We start from the raw sequence: 14,829 nt of genomic DNA, 5'->3' as shown, positions 1-14,829 counted from the left end.
TAATAATTTATAGATTTATTTTATGAAATGCTCCATTATACTGCCACACACCTGATTTATCGTCAATACAATTTTTTTTTATAGTCTGTTGTGATGTTTTTAAGACACATGATTCATTTATTTCAATTCATGCGATTATGTATGTTTGTATGTATTTTATGTATTTTTTTATTTAACAAATAAAATGTTAATAAATCATAATTTTAGGTCACGTGATTCACATTGTAGTCAAATAAAATCAGTTTGAGTTCATGTGCAATTCGATTACTGGCACAATCCCACAGAAGAGCTGAACTGTGTGTATCATCCACTAACTTTTTGTGTCCCTTTGTGTTATTTGTGTAATTGTGTAACACCGTTTGAGTTCACGAATCTTAGATAGAAGCGTTGGACTTCCTGCTCCTTTACGCATCACTGTAACGTGACTCACTGCCCGGCCATTTGGGTCATTTTATGCTTTTGTTGTCTAAAGTGAACATTAAAGCTCTTCATCCTTGGAGTCCAGCAAGGGGTGTGATCTCTGACCTTTTTTGTTCTACTACGACAAACACGTTCGCTTTCTCATTTGTACAAAGTACACTTGGTGCTCAATATGCTTGTTTTTTGTTTTTTTTATGGAGAGCCTGCTGCGTGTGCAGAAACAATGCTCCACTGAAATGCATTCGCTCAGAAAATGATTAGTGCACAGCAAGAATTAATTTCCCTCTGCAGTACTGAATTAACACTTACAGTACTGGAGTAACTATAGAGAACTGAACGACACGGACCCACAGTCCCAAAGGAACTCTAAAGTAATGAACTAACTCCTAGAGCTGCCTGTTAATACTGAAAATGTTTGAACTATTGCAGATAAATTGCTGGTGTGCTACATGTACACCACATCTACACCCTTTTACACTTTACTGTTCGAACACCTACAAAGTTAAATGAACAGTTCGGAAGTAAATGCTACAATCCTGTGCTGAATGAACTTCCAGGATACTAAATCATTACCTGCAGTGAGGTACTCAGTATCTAGAGTGCTGAATTAACCAATACTAGGCTGAATTTAGGCCTACGGTACTGAACCAATAGTACAGTTCTGAACTAACCTTCAGAGAGGCACATTAAGTAATTATGTACTGAATTTCCAATTTAAGTACTGAATTAAAACACAGAATGTTAAAGGTTTGAAGGTGTGTGTGTGTGTGTGTGTGTGTGTGTGTGTGTGTGTGTGTGTGTGTGTGTGTGTGTGTGTGTGTGTGTGTGTAAACCAATAGATCTAAATCTTAAACGGTGTGTATGACAATCTGGCAACATGCAATCCTCAAGTGCGAGGGATTCTGGTTTCCATCTGGCCACCCTGACTAAACCTATAACATCCTAATCAATGGGGCTCTAACATTGATGATTAGGATGATGGATAGATGATTCTCCAGCTTGGCAACCCATTAATGATCATATATGATAACTTCTGGCTACCCAATCAAATCACATTCAATCTCATCCATCTTAATCAATAACCAATCCAAAGTCATTCTGATCCACCATAAATAACAGCAAAACTCCAAATGGGCTGTAACCAAAGTCTAACATATTGTACTATGATCAATGAGCAACACTGGCAACCCACTCTGAGGAAAGTCATTATGGTAATGATGGAAAAGGCAAAAAAAAAAAAAAAAAAGGAGTGCACAATCTGGCAACCCGAGCAAACGCGCTGATATAAACGGCGGTTCTCCGGTGCGCGCGAGACTCGGAGGAGCGGAACCGGAGAACCAGGAGGACTAAAACCCCAACTTTAATCAGGATTTCACCAAAAAAACCAACAATAAACCCCGACCTGCTTCAGGCTTCTCTTCATTGTTCTTCTCTCTCTCGCTTTCTGTGATTTAAAACCACCAAAGGCACCTTTCTGCAAAACTGTGACATTTTTCATCTGTTGGAGGACTCAGGAACAATCCTGGACTTTTCATGCAGAATCTTTTTTTTTCTCCTGTGCCAAATAATTTCCTAACAGTGGGTACATTTTCACTATTTATATATTCTGAAAAGAAATCAGTATAAGGATTTGAAATCTCTATACTTATTTATAGTGCAATTTATTGATAAAGATTTATATTTAAAGTTTTGTGTGTATATATCCATATTTATCATATGCAATTTTGCATAGTTATAAAAAAAAAATCATTATAAATGACAGTATAAATTCTGTCAGCAGGTGATCCGGTTTCCTCTAATGATTTTGTGACTTATGTGGCTTCAGAGAGCCAAAAATATGAACATGTTTTTAATGCTTTTTTCAATATTTTCAGTATCTCCAATAGAAATTCCTCTCAAAATCATGCCAGTTTTATCGCCTAAAAAATGATCCAAACACCGAGCGAGTTTTACTCATTAACCAATCTTTAAGCTTTATATATTTTGCCCAAATGGAGAAATAGATCTAAAAAAAACACACACACACACACACACACACACACACACACACACACACTAGCGGATACATCAGTTATAAATCAAACAGCTGTGATTTGTATCTTGGAGTATTTTTAGGCGTGAGGAGAAAGAGAATGGACTTACAGGGAGTAGAGGAGAGAGAGAGAAAGGAATGCAAAGTTTCCAGGATATATGAAGGCAGCAACAGGACACGGTTTTGGCCATGATCTGCGTGCGGTGCTGAAAACAGACTTTCGAGAAAGGGCTAAACCGGACTGGTGTTCAGAATCGCTTCGGAGCCGGGAGGATAAAAAAAAAAAAACGTGAAGCGGTGACAATCATGGCGAACCCGGAAACTTCAGGAATAGACCAAAACATTAGTGGGACCACAGCAATTTTTAGTCCGACGTCTAATCAGAGCATGAAATTAGCCCTGTATTCTCCTGAAGCCACGGCCGCCTTCGCTACGGCGATCACGCTCATGATTTTGTTCACCATCGTAGGAAATATACTAGTCATCATCGCCGTGTTGACGAGTCGCTCTCTGAGGGGGCCGCAGAACCTCTTCCTGGTCTCCTTGGCTGCAGCAGACATCCTGGTGGCCACGTTGATTATCCCGTTCTCGCTGGCCAACGAGCTGATGGGTTACTGGTACTTCCGCTCAGTGTGGTGTGAGATCTACCTGGCGCTCGACGTGCTCTTCTGCACTTCCTCCATCGTCCACCTGTGCGCCATCAGCCTGGACCGCTACCTGTCCGTATCACGCGCCGTGACCTACGGGGCCCGGCGGACGCCGCGCCGCATCAAGTGCGCCATCTTGATCGTTTGGCTCATCTCCGCTGTCATCTCTTTCCCACCACTGCTCTCCATGAACAAGAACCAGGGGAATTCCATCTCCTCCACGGGACCCCAGTGCCAGCTCAACGACGAGCGCTGGTATATTCTCTACTCCACCATCGGCTCATTCTTCGCCCCCTGCCTCATCATGATCCTCGTCTACATGCGCATTTATCAGATCGCCAAGCAGCGCACAAGATGCCCACCGGGAGAGCCGAGGAAAGAGATCCCCCCTGACGCCACATCTTCAAAAGATCGAGCGCTCCAAAATGGTAAAGGAGATGGTTTGAATGCGTCCTGCACTCCTCAGAGAATCCCGACCCCTCCAAGGCCGCCCACTCTTACCGTGCCTCAAGCCGAGGGCACAAACCATCCGGCAAGCACCAACACCCTGCATCCCCCTCTTTCTCCTTCCAAAGAGAAGACTCCCACCACTCTAATCCCTCCTCCAGTCCAGTCTCTTTCCTTCTCACCTTCCATCTCCTCCATGCAAAAGCGAGAGCATCCAAAAGCATCCAACAAAAAAGCCAAACAGACCAAGAAGGAGAAAAAGAGCGAAAAGAAACTCGACAACAACAACGGCGAGAGCTCAAGCTCCGATTCGGACACGGAGCACGGAGGGGAGGGTGTTGAGATTCCCGTGACCCCACGTGCTGATCTTGATGCTGGTATCCACTCACCAGCCACCATCCAGAAATACAGAGACATGATCACTACAGCCAAAGGCACCAGGTTGGCTTCGGGGAAGCTCAAGCAGGACAGTACTCCTAACTCGGCTCGCCGAAAGGCCATGGTGAACCGGGAGAAGCGATTCACCTTCGTCCTGGCGGTGGTCATCGGCGTGTTCGTCGTCTGCTGGTTCCCGTTCTTCTTCTCCTACAGCCTGCAGGCCGTGTGTCCCGAAACGTGCACGCTGCCCAAGCCGGTCTTCACGTTCTTCTTCTGGATCGGCTACTGCAACAGCTGCCTCAACCCCGTCATCTACACTATTTTCAACAAGGACTTTCGCCGAGCCTTCAAGAGGATCCTGTGCAAAAATACCAAGGGTACTTTCTTTTAACGAGCAGCCATCAAAAAGAAAAAAAAACACTTCTAAATAGAGAAAAAGCACAACTTTCTTTGTACGAGTGTAAATAAAGAGACTTTGTATAGCTGCGCAATGACGAAGCACATTCTACTTTGTATCGGATCAGCGTTTGGTCAGACTGTGAATTCTTGCAGGTTTACAGTATCCCATTCCTCATGCCATAAAATGTACAAATTGACAGCAGAGGGTGGACATGATTTCTTGCAGACAATTCAAATTAAAGAAGAAAATAAACAAGACTGTGCATAAGGAGACAAAAAAACAACAACGGGAGCACAACGCAATAGTGGTTCCCTTCTTCGCCTTTCTAAGAATACCTGCCCTCAGGGATCGTATGTGCATGAGTTTCAATCCTACCAGTCTTTTTTTGTTATGTTTTTTGATCCGAACATCAGTCGCTCGTACACCAGGGATAATACAGAGAGCAGATTCTTCTCCTTTAATCCTGCAGGAAAGGGGGGAAGAGGAGCTCACAAATGGAGCACCTTGCCAGGGGCGATGTGCAACACCACAAATACATGAATCGACGCCGGATTCAGCTTGAAAAGTAGATCGGTTCCGGGTGACACCCAGGTGATTTTATTATAATTCCCTTTTTTTTTCATGGATTTGGTAACGCAGGCACGTGCTCTCGAACACACAAAGGGTAAAGGCTTGATTATGGAAGGCACGGTCTACGCCTCGAATACCGCGAACGTGGATGCTAAAGCTTTCGAAGGTGATTTTCACGTGCCATCGACTCCGATTCGAACTGGACCTTTTTTTAAAAACTTTTCTGTGCAAGAACTCTGCCCTAAACGGCACTACAGCACCCTCGCAATTCAGCAGGGTGATACTTTGGGACTAAGGGCTGATGGCAATGACACTTCCTGTGTGTTTTTTTTTTTCATTTTACCACGTCTTATTCTGATGATCAAAGTGTCATGCGCATGTGAAAGTGTGCGTATGTGTGTGTGTGTGTGTGTGTGTGTGTGTGCGTGAGTGAGCGAGCGTATGTTGTGTGTGGCTGCCTCGTGTGCGAATGCGAATGCGAGCGCAAGCTGTGGGCGAATGCGTGTGCGAGTGCAGGGAGGGTCGTCTCGGTGCCGTATGAAGAAAAAAAAAAATCCTCATTTTTAGGCACTTAATCGAAAAGATGTTTTGATTTCGAAAATAAAATGGCAAAAAAAAACAAAAAAACATTCACGCATGCCTTGTCCGCCAGCTTGTGCCAATTCCTCCCATCCCGCTCAGCTCCTGATAAACCTGTGCTTATTATCCTGACGGCACAAACGTGGATTTTTCGGTGTGTTACTCTTCATTCTGCTTCGCTCTTGTTTATTATTTCCAATTAGTCTTTTTTTTTTTTTTGCCTTGTTTTCACACGTTCTTCAATTGCTCTGTAAGCCGGATGGGAGAAATACAACAATAGCAACTAAAAAAATGTAATGATGTAAAAAAAAACAAAAAACAACTATTATTCATCAAGTGCTATATCTGCTATTTACATTGTTTCACTGAATAGTCTTAAGTGGTTGTTGCTTATTTTTTGTTTTGCTGTTTTTTTTTTTTCTTCCCTTTGTAAAGACACTGTATTCGGGCTGCACTTCTACAAAGCTTTTTTGCAAACGCTTCATTCTTCTCCAAATCTCTATCCGTATAGTCTGTTTGATTTCCTCCACTCTTTGGAAATAAAGCCAATGAAATACGAGCTCCACTTACTTGCATTCTTATGGTTATATCCCTGGAGTAAAACAACATCCTTCAACATCCTCCAGCATCCTCCAAATTTCTTGAGCATCCTCCTATAGGACGGCTCTGGAAAATTTCCTTTCCTGTAATGATGTGTATTGAGATCTGCTTTTAACATACGTTTCTCTCAATCACGAGTCCACCTTTTACAAACCGGCTTTCAATTCTTGTCTGTTAAATATGTCGTTTTTTTAAGGTCTTCTATTTGGCTGTCACGCTCAGGCCGAGTGCGTGAGAGCTCCCCATACAAACCGTGCTGCAATTTGTGTTGACACAATAACCCCGATTTCCATATTTATCTTCACAGTGTGGATATATTGGGAGAAGGTAAAAGTTTGTGGTGTCTGTACGATGAGTAATGTACAAAGAAAATCAGAAGGGGGGAAAAAAAAACAATGACAATACGAAAAGTAAATCAGTAAAAAGAACAACTAAATGAAAAACAAACAGCAAATCAGATATAAAAGATGAAAACAGCAAATTTGAAAAACAAACAACAAACCACAATAAGAAACAAAACATACGATAAATCAGAGAAACACAACAAAACAAACAATAGAAACAAACAGTAAATCAGATACGGAAAAAAAACAGCAAATCTGAATCATGAACAGTGAAATAAACAACAAACCAGAATAAGAAACAAAACAAACGATAAATCAGAAAAACACAACAAAACAAACAACAAATTAAAAAGCATGTAATTAATAAAACCCCAAAAAAAAAAAATCTAAATGTCAAAAAGCACTTAATTCTTTTATTTTTATTTTTGGTTGTTGTCCAAAATTATCTGATGTGATGTTTTTATATAGATATTATTATGACTTTTTTTTAAATTAACCGGCAAATTTTTATTCGGTACACTAATAATACTGTGGACTAACAACAAGCAGGCATTGCATGTTTAGGACCACCCTTTTCTGAGGAGATCCCCTTTTCTTTAGACCTCAGTCCCTCCACCTACCCCACCACCACCACCACCCTTCTAAATCACTGCTGATTTGTCTTGGATTTCAGGTTCCTGCTTTTGGATTCTGAATAATGTTTTGCACTGACAATGTTGATAAGGAATTCAGTACTGAATGAACCCTTACACACCTTTATACTTTTAGACTTCATATAAATCAACATTGTTTGTATTGACATCACCAACATTACTTTTAGAGGACTGAATAAATACTTCTGTCAGATCAACACCTATAGGTCTGAGTGAGTACTTTTGGTACTCTTATAGTTAGAAATTAACTGTTGAGTGCAGAAATTACACCAAACACAGCAAACATGATCAGATCATTGCCCTATAAACTTCCTAACTGTAATTTTTATTGGTTTTTTTCCCCCAACTGTTTTAATGTCCATAAAGCTATGCTATAGGGAACAACTATTCCTTACAATGTTGATTAATACACAATGGCAACCCAAATTAAACTCCTCCTATGCGGTGGGTTTTGATCAGAATCTGGCTACTTTGACGAAATCTATAATCTTGGTACCCTGCATCAAATGTGTTGATCAGGCAGGATGTTCCACTCTGGCAACCCTGATTAAAATTCAATCCAAGCAACATATTTATATCAACCAATCACAAAACAAATTCAATTTCAATTAGATTGAAGTCGTAATGCATCAGTTTGGAATCAAGTCGGATCAAATTTGATCCTTTTGCAAACACCAGGTACCACTTATTATAATCTGGCAACCCGAGTTGATGCGCTGATATAAGTGAGGGTGCTCTGGAGCGCTCGAGACTCTGAGGAGCAGAACCTGAACAACAGGTGGACACAAGTTGACCTTCAATCAAGTTCTAGAAGGAACAGCAGCCGGAACAAAATTGAAACATCTGGAGGACTGGGAAATAACCTTGGACGTTTCATCCCGAACCAGATCATTTCCAAACAATGGGTATATATTTATTATTTATTTATTTCACAAATAAATAAATGTATCTAAAATACTGTTTTTATATTGCACTTTCTAGTAGTGTCATTTTATGCAATATATATATATCATAATGATATTTGTTATTTCTATTTATATAATATTTTAGTATATTATCTGCAATTCTATACTACTTGCACTGTAAAACCGGAAATATGTGGGCACCCGACCACATCACATTCATATGTGGTTCTTCTCAGAACTCTTTCGACGAGGTTTGATGCATTGTGGTGCATTGTGATGCAAAGCTATTGTGTGTTCAAGTTCGAATCTCCTCCATGGAGCCCTGACCTCAAACCCAACTAAACACCTTTGGGATGATCTCGAACACCAAATGAACCCCAGACCTCCTCATACAGTGTAACTTTAGCACCTGATCTGACTGATGATCTTGTAGCTGAAATCTTGAAACCTCCAGCACATACGGGTGTGATAGTTACGTGTGCGTAAACTTTAGTGCCGTAGTAATAAAATATCAAATCCAATAAGGAAAGATGTTAAAATGCTGATGTGCAGCAGTACAATTTTCACTAGTGATTACTGCAATATAATAAATTCAGTACTATTGAATAGATCGTATTATTCTAGATGATTATCTATAGTATTATTGTAGATGTTGTTATTGTGTTTTTCTAATAATATATTTGTTAATTTATCTGTAATCCATAATTCATTTATTTAAGAAGTAATGAAACAGCGACACAAAGTCGTTCTCATACACATAATTATCTCCCACAGCATCTTTTACATCAGCCCCCAATCAGAGCAGGAAATCAGACCTGTATTCTGCTAAAGCGACGGCCGCATTCGCCACAGCGGTCACGCTCATGGATCTGTTCACCATCGTGGGAAATGTATTAGTCATCATAGCCGTGTTGACGAGTTGCTCTCTGAGGAGGCCGCAGAACCTCTTTCTGGTCTCGCTGGCTGTGGCAGACATCCTGGTGGCTTTGTTCATCATCCCGTTCTCGCTGGCTAACGAGCTGATGGGTTACTGGTGCTTCAGCTCAGTGTTGTGCGAGATCTACCTGGCGCTCGACGTGCTCTTCTGCACTTCCTCTATCCTCCACCTGTGCGCCATCAGCCTGGACCGCTATTTCTCTCTAGAGAAACCTCTACAGTACAGGGCCAAGAGGACGCCATGCCACATCAAATGTGCCATCTCAATCGTTTGGTTGATTTCCGCTGTCATCTCTTTCCCACCTCTGTTTTCAATGAACAAGAACCAACAGAATTCCAGCTCTGTTGATGGACCCCAGTGCCAGCTCAGTCAAGAATCCTGGTATATTCTCTACTCTACCATCGGTTCTTTCTTCGCCCCCTGCTTCATCATGATCCTCGTCTATATGCGCATTTATCAGATCACCAAGCAGCACACAAGAGACCCACCAGGAGAGCTCTACCATCCTGAAGGCACCAACCATTCAGAAGGCACCAAGGTCTTTTCTCCCTCGAGTCCCAGCTCTCCTTTACCTTCACAAATTCAACCCCCTTCTATGCAAAGGAAAGCCCCCAAGAAACCCAAAAAGACCAAGAATAAGAAAAGAAGCAAACAGAAACTTGTTAATAACAATGACGAGAGCTCAAGTTTCGACTCAGACACGGAGGAAACACCAGCCACCGTCCAGAAGAACAAAGAATGGATCGATACACCCACCTTTGCTAAACGCATGTCCATAGTGATCCGGGAGAATCGTTTAACCTTCGTCCTGGCGGTGGTGATCGGCGTTTTCGTCGTCTGCTGGTTCCCGTTCTTCTTCTCCTACAGCCTGCAGGCTGTGTCCAGAAACATGTAAGCTGCCCAACCCGGTCTTCACGTTCTTCTTCTGGCTTGGCTACTGCAACAGCTGCCTCAACCCCGTCATCTACACCATTTTCAGCAAGGACTTCCGCAGAGCCTTCAAGAGGATCCTGTACAAAACTACCACTAGTACATCCTTTGAGCTTGCATCCAGGGAATAAAAAAAAACGGAGATCGAAAATAAAGCAAGAAAAAATTGTTTATCGTTTGTTTTTATAGATCTGTTTTATAGCTGCGCGAAGTTAAATCACATTACGCTGTTTTTTTCCGGTAAATGCTAGATGACTGAATTCATGCCGACTTGTGCAGGTTTGCAATATTCCGTTCCTCGTGCCACAAATGCACAGCGGAGGGTGAACATGATTTCATCAGGACGAAATAAAAACAAATAAGGCAGCGGGCCTGTGAGGATCGCATAAAAGCGACGGGTAGCGCAGCGCATGAGCGTTTCTCTTCGTCGCCTTGCAGAGAATTCCTGCCCTCGGGGATAATATGCGCATGAGTTTCAATGCAACCAGGCTTATTTGATACCTGATGCTGGGTGTGAAAGTCTTGTATAAGAATAGGAGCGTGGGCTGTGGGCGAATGCGTGCGCACGTTCGCCACGCAGGGAGCTGTTGTCTTTTCATTTTGCCTGCCTTTGGCTCTGCCTCCTGCGGTGTCGCAAAATTGTTTGTTTTGAATTTGAGGTTGCATTACTAAAGAATGGTATTCGGCATACTGTATGCTAAGCGTCGGACAGGACGGCGCAGGGAAACGGGAAATTTCTAAACTAAGAGTTGGCGAGCCTAGGACGCCGGGAACCGTTTGGAACCAGTGCGAGCTCATTCAGAATCTCTTGCCATTAGCTACAATGGTGCACAACGTCATGATTCATAATTCAGGATGTCATGATTGTGCCCCTTCTGCTCATGCGAATACAACATGGTGTCTAATTTCTAAAAAAAAAAGGAACGGAGGATGGAATGGTGCGGTGAGGGCTACTCAATGGCAGCTCGAACACCCTCAATGTTCTCTGGTGTGGGGGAGGTTCAAACACCACCTGAGGACTTTTTTTTAAGCCTGGACCGATCAGGACGTCCTAACCTTTTATCACCACGTTGCGCACCACCCCACTGCTCCATTAAAACCAACGCAGGTTTCAAACAATTTCCGAAGTCCCAGGGTTGCCATCTCCTAGTTCCAAAATTTCACTTTTCCTGCGTATTCACGTTGAGTTTGGTCTCAAAAGCGTTCGGACCGCCATCCTAGGTGGCATGACCCAACCGAAATCCCAAGAAAATGTGATTTTTACTCTTATGTTTATTTATTCATCATTAGTAAAGCAAAATAACTGCAATTTCACAGCTCCACAGAGTGGAATCTATTCATCGATCTTGAGTCAATATAATGCATAGACTTCTGCCCATTTATAAGAGAAAACTATTCTACTAATAATATTGACTCTGTGAGTATGTGCTTAAAACAGCATTTAAGGAAAAGCATCTTGTCCTTTCGGAGCTGGTACACATGGTAAAGATTCTTTGTCTAAAAAATACATATAGAAAAATATATATATAGAGTTTGGTGAACAGCTTCGGGAGGTATATATGTGAGTGCAAACCTGGATTCTGGAGTGGTGTTTGCATATGTAACTCGTCTTTTTTTTACCGTCTTCATAAAGTCTATCTGGATTCAAAACCTCTAAGACTTCTGGGCAAGTTCTAATCTTTTACATAAAAATCCACAACAAGAGCTCCTGGTCTTAGATTACTGTCTGTGTGGATCGACACACTTGCGGATCAAAATTCGGATCGGGTATGTAATCACGCGATGGAGCGCCGTCTCATCCATTGAGAATTCCTACCTCAGAGGCCTTGACCTAAAAAAAAGTTTCTCTCTGGAATGCTCTTAAAAATAGTACCATATGTACGTTTTACTCTGCTGCAAATATGGTCACCTTCCAAAATATATCCTGACTTCATTATTTTTCTTTTGTGTAAACATTAACACTTTGTCATATCAAGCAATTTTCTGCGTAACAAACCGTCCCTTAGAAAACCAAACAAAGACGGACGTTTCGTCGGCCGCTGGAAGACGTGCAGGCACTGCGTTTTATGTCCCGCTGAGTGCCTGGTGATGGATTGTCAAACTTTGTTGATGTGGGGTCCAAATGTTTCATTGACCTTTTCGTTTTGATTCTCAGCACTCTTGTTAAGAAGGCATCGCGATTAAATACAAATTGACAATAAACGGGACAAATGTGGCCTTTATGTGCACTTCGCTTTTATAAACAGAGAACGCTGAGCCAAACAGCTCTGAACTTGAGCTGGGTCAGGGGAAGAGTGAGGGAGAGGAACCAAAAGAGAGAGAGAGCGAGAGAGAGAGAGATTGAGGGTGGGAGGGAGGGAGAGAGGGAGGGCTGAGTTAGGTAGTTAGTAATTACATGATGCATTTGATTTTAATTATTAACGAGCACTTGAGCGCTCCGTGCCAGGAAACAGTTTCCGTGTGAACATCTCGCCCAACGTACTTATTTTTCTTGCCTCGCACATTTAGCCTGGTAATTGCTAATCTGTGACCTGCAGAGAAAGTGGATCGGGGGCATGTATTTATAAATGTGGAATCATCGCTCCATGGGGATTTGATGTCTTTACTGTGCCTCATCTTTCCGAGCAAGCTTATGTAATTTTTGTAATTCTTTAAAGCTTTCCAGCTTTCTGTAAATCTCAGCTCGAAACACTTTCATCGAGTGCTAGAGAAAAGTTGGCGAGGCGCGAGAAGGTGCTGAAGGCGTCAAAAACGGTGGAAGATGAAACTATAAAAAAAAAAAAAAAAAAAAGCTCAACATTTCAAAACACTCTCACAGCATCATCAAAAAAGTTCCAACTATCTCATGTGTAAGGACAGAAGATTGACAAGAGGTCCGATACTCTTGAAAAGCAAGCTCCCATTCTAGCCTGTGAGTCCAAGAAATGTGTTTACAACGTTCCTTTTGTTTATATGTATCAAACTTGGTCATTTATGAAGATCTGGACAGTTCGTTTCTCTGAACATTCAGCTGAAATGCTTTGTATGTAATGCCTTATGTAAAATGTGCCAAAGATGTTCTTCACTAGTTGGAGATTTTTCTCACGATCCACTTCACTCCAGAGCAGTTCAATAGGATTTAGGTGCAGTGACTGGGCAGGTCGTTCCATGATAAATATCACTCCAGATGACTGTTTGCTCTCTTAATAACACTTACAGCTCGGACGTATGTTTCGGCTCATCGTCGTGTTGTAGGGTCAAGTCTGTTCCAATAAGCCGCAGTCCAGAAGTATGGGAAGTTCGTTTTCCAGAATAAGTCTCCAACCTTCCCTGCTCCAAAACAACCCCAAACCCCACCTCCATGTTTGATTGTGGGGGTGAAGCAGTCTGATCACATCTTCTGTTAGAGACAAAAAAGTTCACATTTGCACTCCACAGAACTTCCTTCCATTCCATCACGGTCCAATTCTTCAATTTTGTGTTTTTTTGCCATTTACCAAGTTTGTTGTATAGAAAAAAAGGAATATGCATGTGTCTAAAAAACCCTTAAAGACTGGGAGTTTCTGAACTATTGATTAAATTATTATTATTTTGTAATAATTTTTTTTTAAATATATTTAATGTATTTTGTATAATAAACAAAATAGTAACTGCAATGTCGTTGTGTTCTCTTTATTTATTATTATTCTTTATTAATTATTTATTGAGTACAATAAATATCTAAGGAATGAACAATAAAAAAAAAACATAAGCTACTGTTTTTACGATTCACCAGAGACGTTAATACAGGGTAGGTGTAACGTTTATAGACGTTTTGTCCACAACGCCGTCTCCTTTCAGACAGACCGTATTTACGCCAGTGTCCCAACTCAATTGATGAAAAAGTGAACGAGTAATTTAAGACCCAACTCCATGACTGCTTTGTAAAGATGTAGATAATCAAGATGAAAGCAATTATGCCTGATTTTTAGTTACTCTTCACACCTCTGGTATAAACGTGGGGTTATGTGTTGGAAAACTACACCACACCTTCTGAGAGTAGTTTTCTTAAACATAACCCCAGGTTTATACCAGAGGTGTAAAGAGCACTGGAACTAAAAATCAAGCTTAAGTCAAGCAAACTTTACTGCAAACGTCCTCCATTACAAGTTAATCTGATTTGAACAGTACTTGAATATTTGCCTCAGATTCAACATAGGCTTAAAGATACACCAGTCATCAACACACGTGTGAGTGAAAAGCTCAAAGCAGCTGATTCGTGAGGTTTTATTTCCTGAAAAAAATTTTAAATGTCAACACTGCATTAACCATCAACACAACAGATTCTTCAACATGCCAGTCGGTCAAAAAAAAAAAGACAAAGTAGAAAAGCAATCTTTTATAAAAAAAGGATCTTAACAAGATAATTTGAGAAATTATTCCTTTAGAGCTTTGACCTGTGTTACTCATCAGACTACTGAAGCTTTTCACCAAGTTTGGAATCCATACCACGATAATATCAAAAATAAATTACATTACATAAAATTATGTCTTTTTAAGTAATATTTTAATAGTTTTGGCATGTGATTTTATGATTATTTATTTTTTAAATTATTATTCATTATTTATTTTTTTATTATTTTATTATTATTTATTTTTTTATTATTTGACATTTTTTTAATTATATAGAAAAATAATTACATTACATTAAATTATGTCTCTTTTTAAGTAATATTTTGAGTTTTGGCATGTGATTTTAATTTAAATATCTGTATTATTTTTTTGTTTGTTTTTTATTTTTTGTTTGTTTTTATTTATTTATTTATTTATTTATTTATTTATTTATTTATTTATTAATATTCTTTTTCACTAGCATTGTAAAAGTTGAGCATTGTTTGTTGACTGTTTTTGTTGTTTTATAGTTCTTAAATCAAAATAATGAAATAGATAAGATAAAGCGATGCTGTAATTAGTATATCTCATTGTCAGTTAAAATATAGTGGAGTAAAAAGCACATATATTGACTCAT

The 14,829-nt window shown here is 40.4% G+C and overlaps 1 protein-coding gene and 1 pseudogene across 2 annotated transcripts; both read left to right on the top strand.

The window, feature by feature from the left end:
- The first annotated feature begins 1,680 nt into the window (after nt 1–1,680).
- Nucleotides 1,681–6,032, top strand: LOC310733766 (alpha-2B adrenergic receptor-like). Its single transcript, XM_083555170.1, has one exon. The coding sequence runs from the start codon at nt 2,759–2,761 to the stop codon at nt 4,313–4,315; it is 1,557 nt and encodes a 518-aa protein (XP_083411296.1). The 5' UTR covers nt 1,681–2,758; the 3' UTR covers nt 4,316–6,032.
- An 837-nt stretch (nt 6,033–6,869) lies between these two features.
- On the top strand, nt 6,870–11,308 carry LOC310732989 (alpha-2B adrenergic receptor-like; annotated as a pseudogene). The gene is made up of 2 exons (XR_014538167.1): nt 6,870–7,975; nt 8,750–11,308. The product of XR_014538167.1 is annotated as an alpha-2B adrenergic receptor-like (transcript).
- The last annotated feature ends 3,521 nt before the right edge of the window (nt 11,309–14,829 follow it).

The sequence above is a fragment of the Silurus aristotelis genome, assembly GCF_946808225.1.
Source record: "Silurus aristotelis genome assembly, chromosome: 11".
Lineage (NCBI taxonomy): Eukaryota > Metazoa > Chordata > Actinopteri > Siluriformes > Siluridae > Silurus > Silurus aristotelis.
This window is presented reverse-complemented; position numbering and strand designations above follow the sequence as displayed.

What these genes read in the sequence shown, in the direction of transcription:
- LOC310733766 (XM_083555170.1), top strand. Translation starts at nt 2,759, where the DNA reads ATGGCGAACCCGGAAACTTCAGGAATAGACCAAAACATTAGTGGGACC.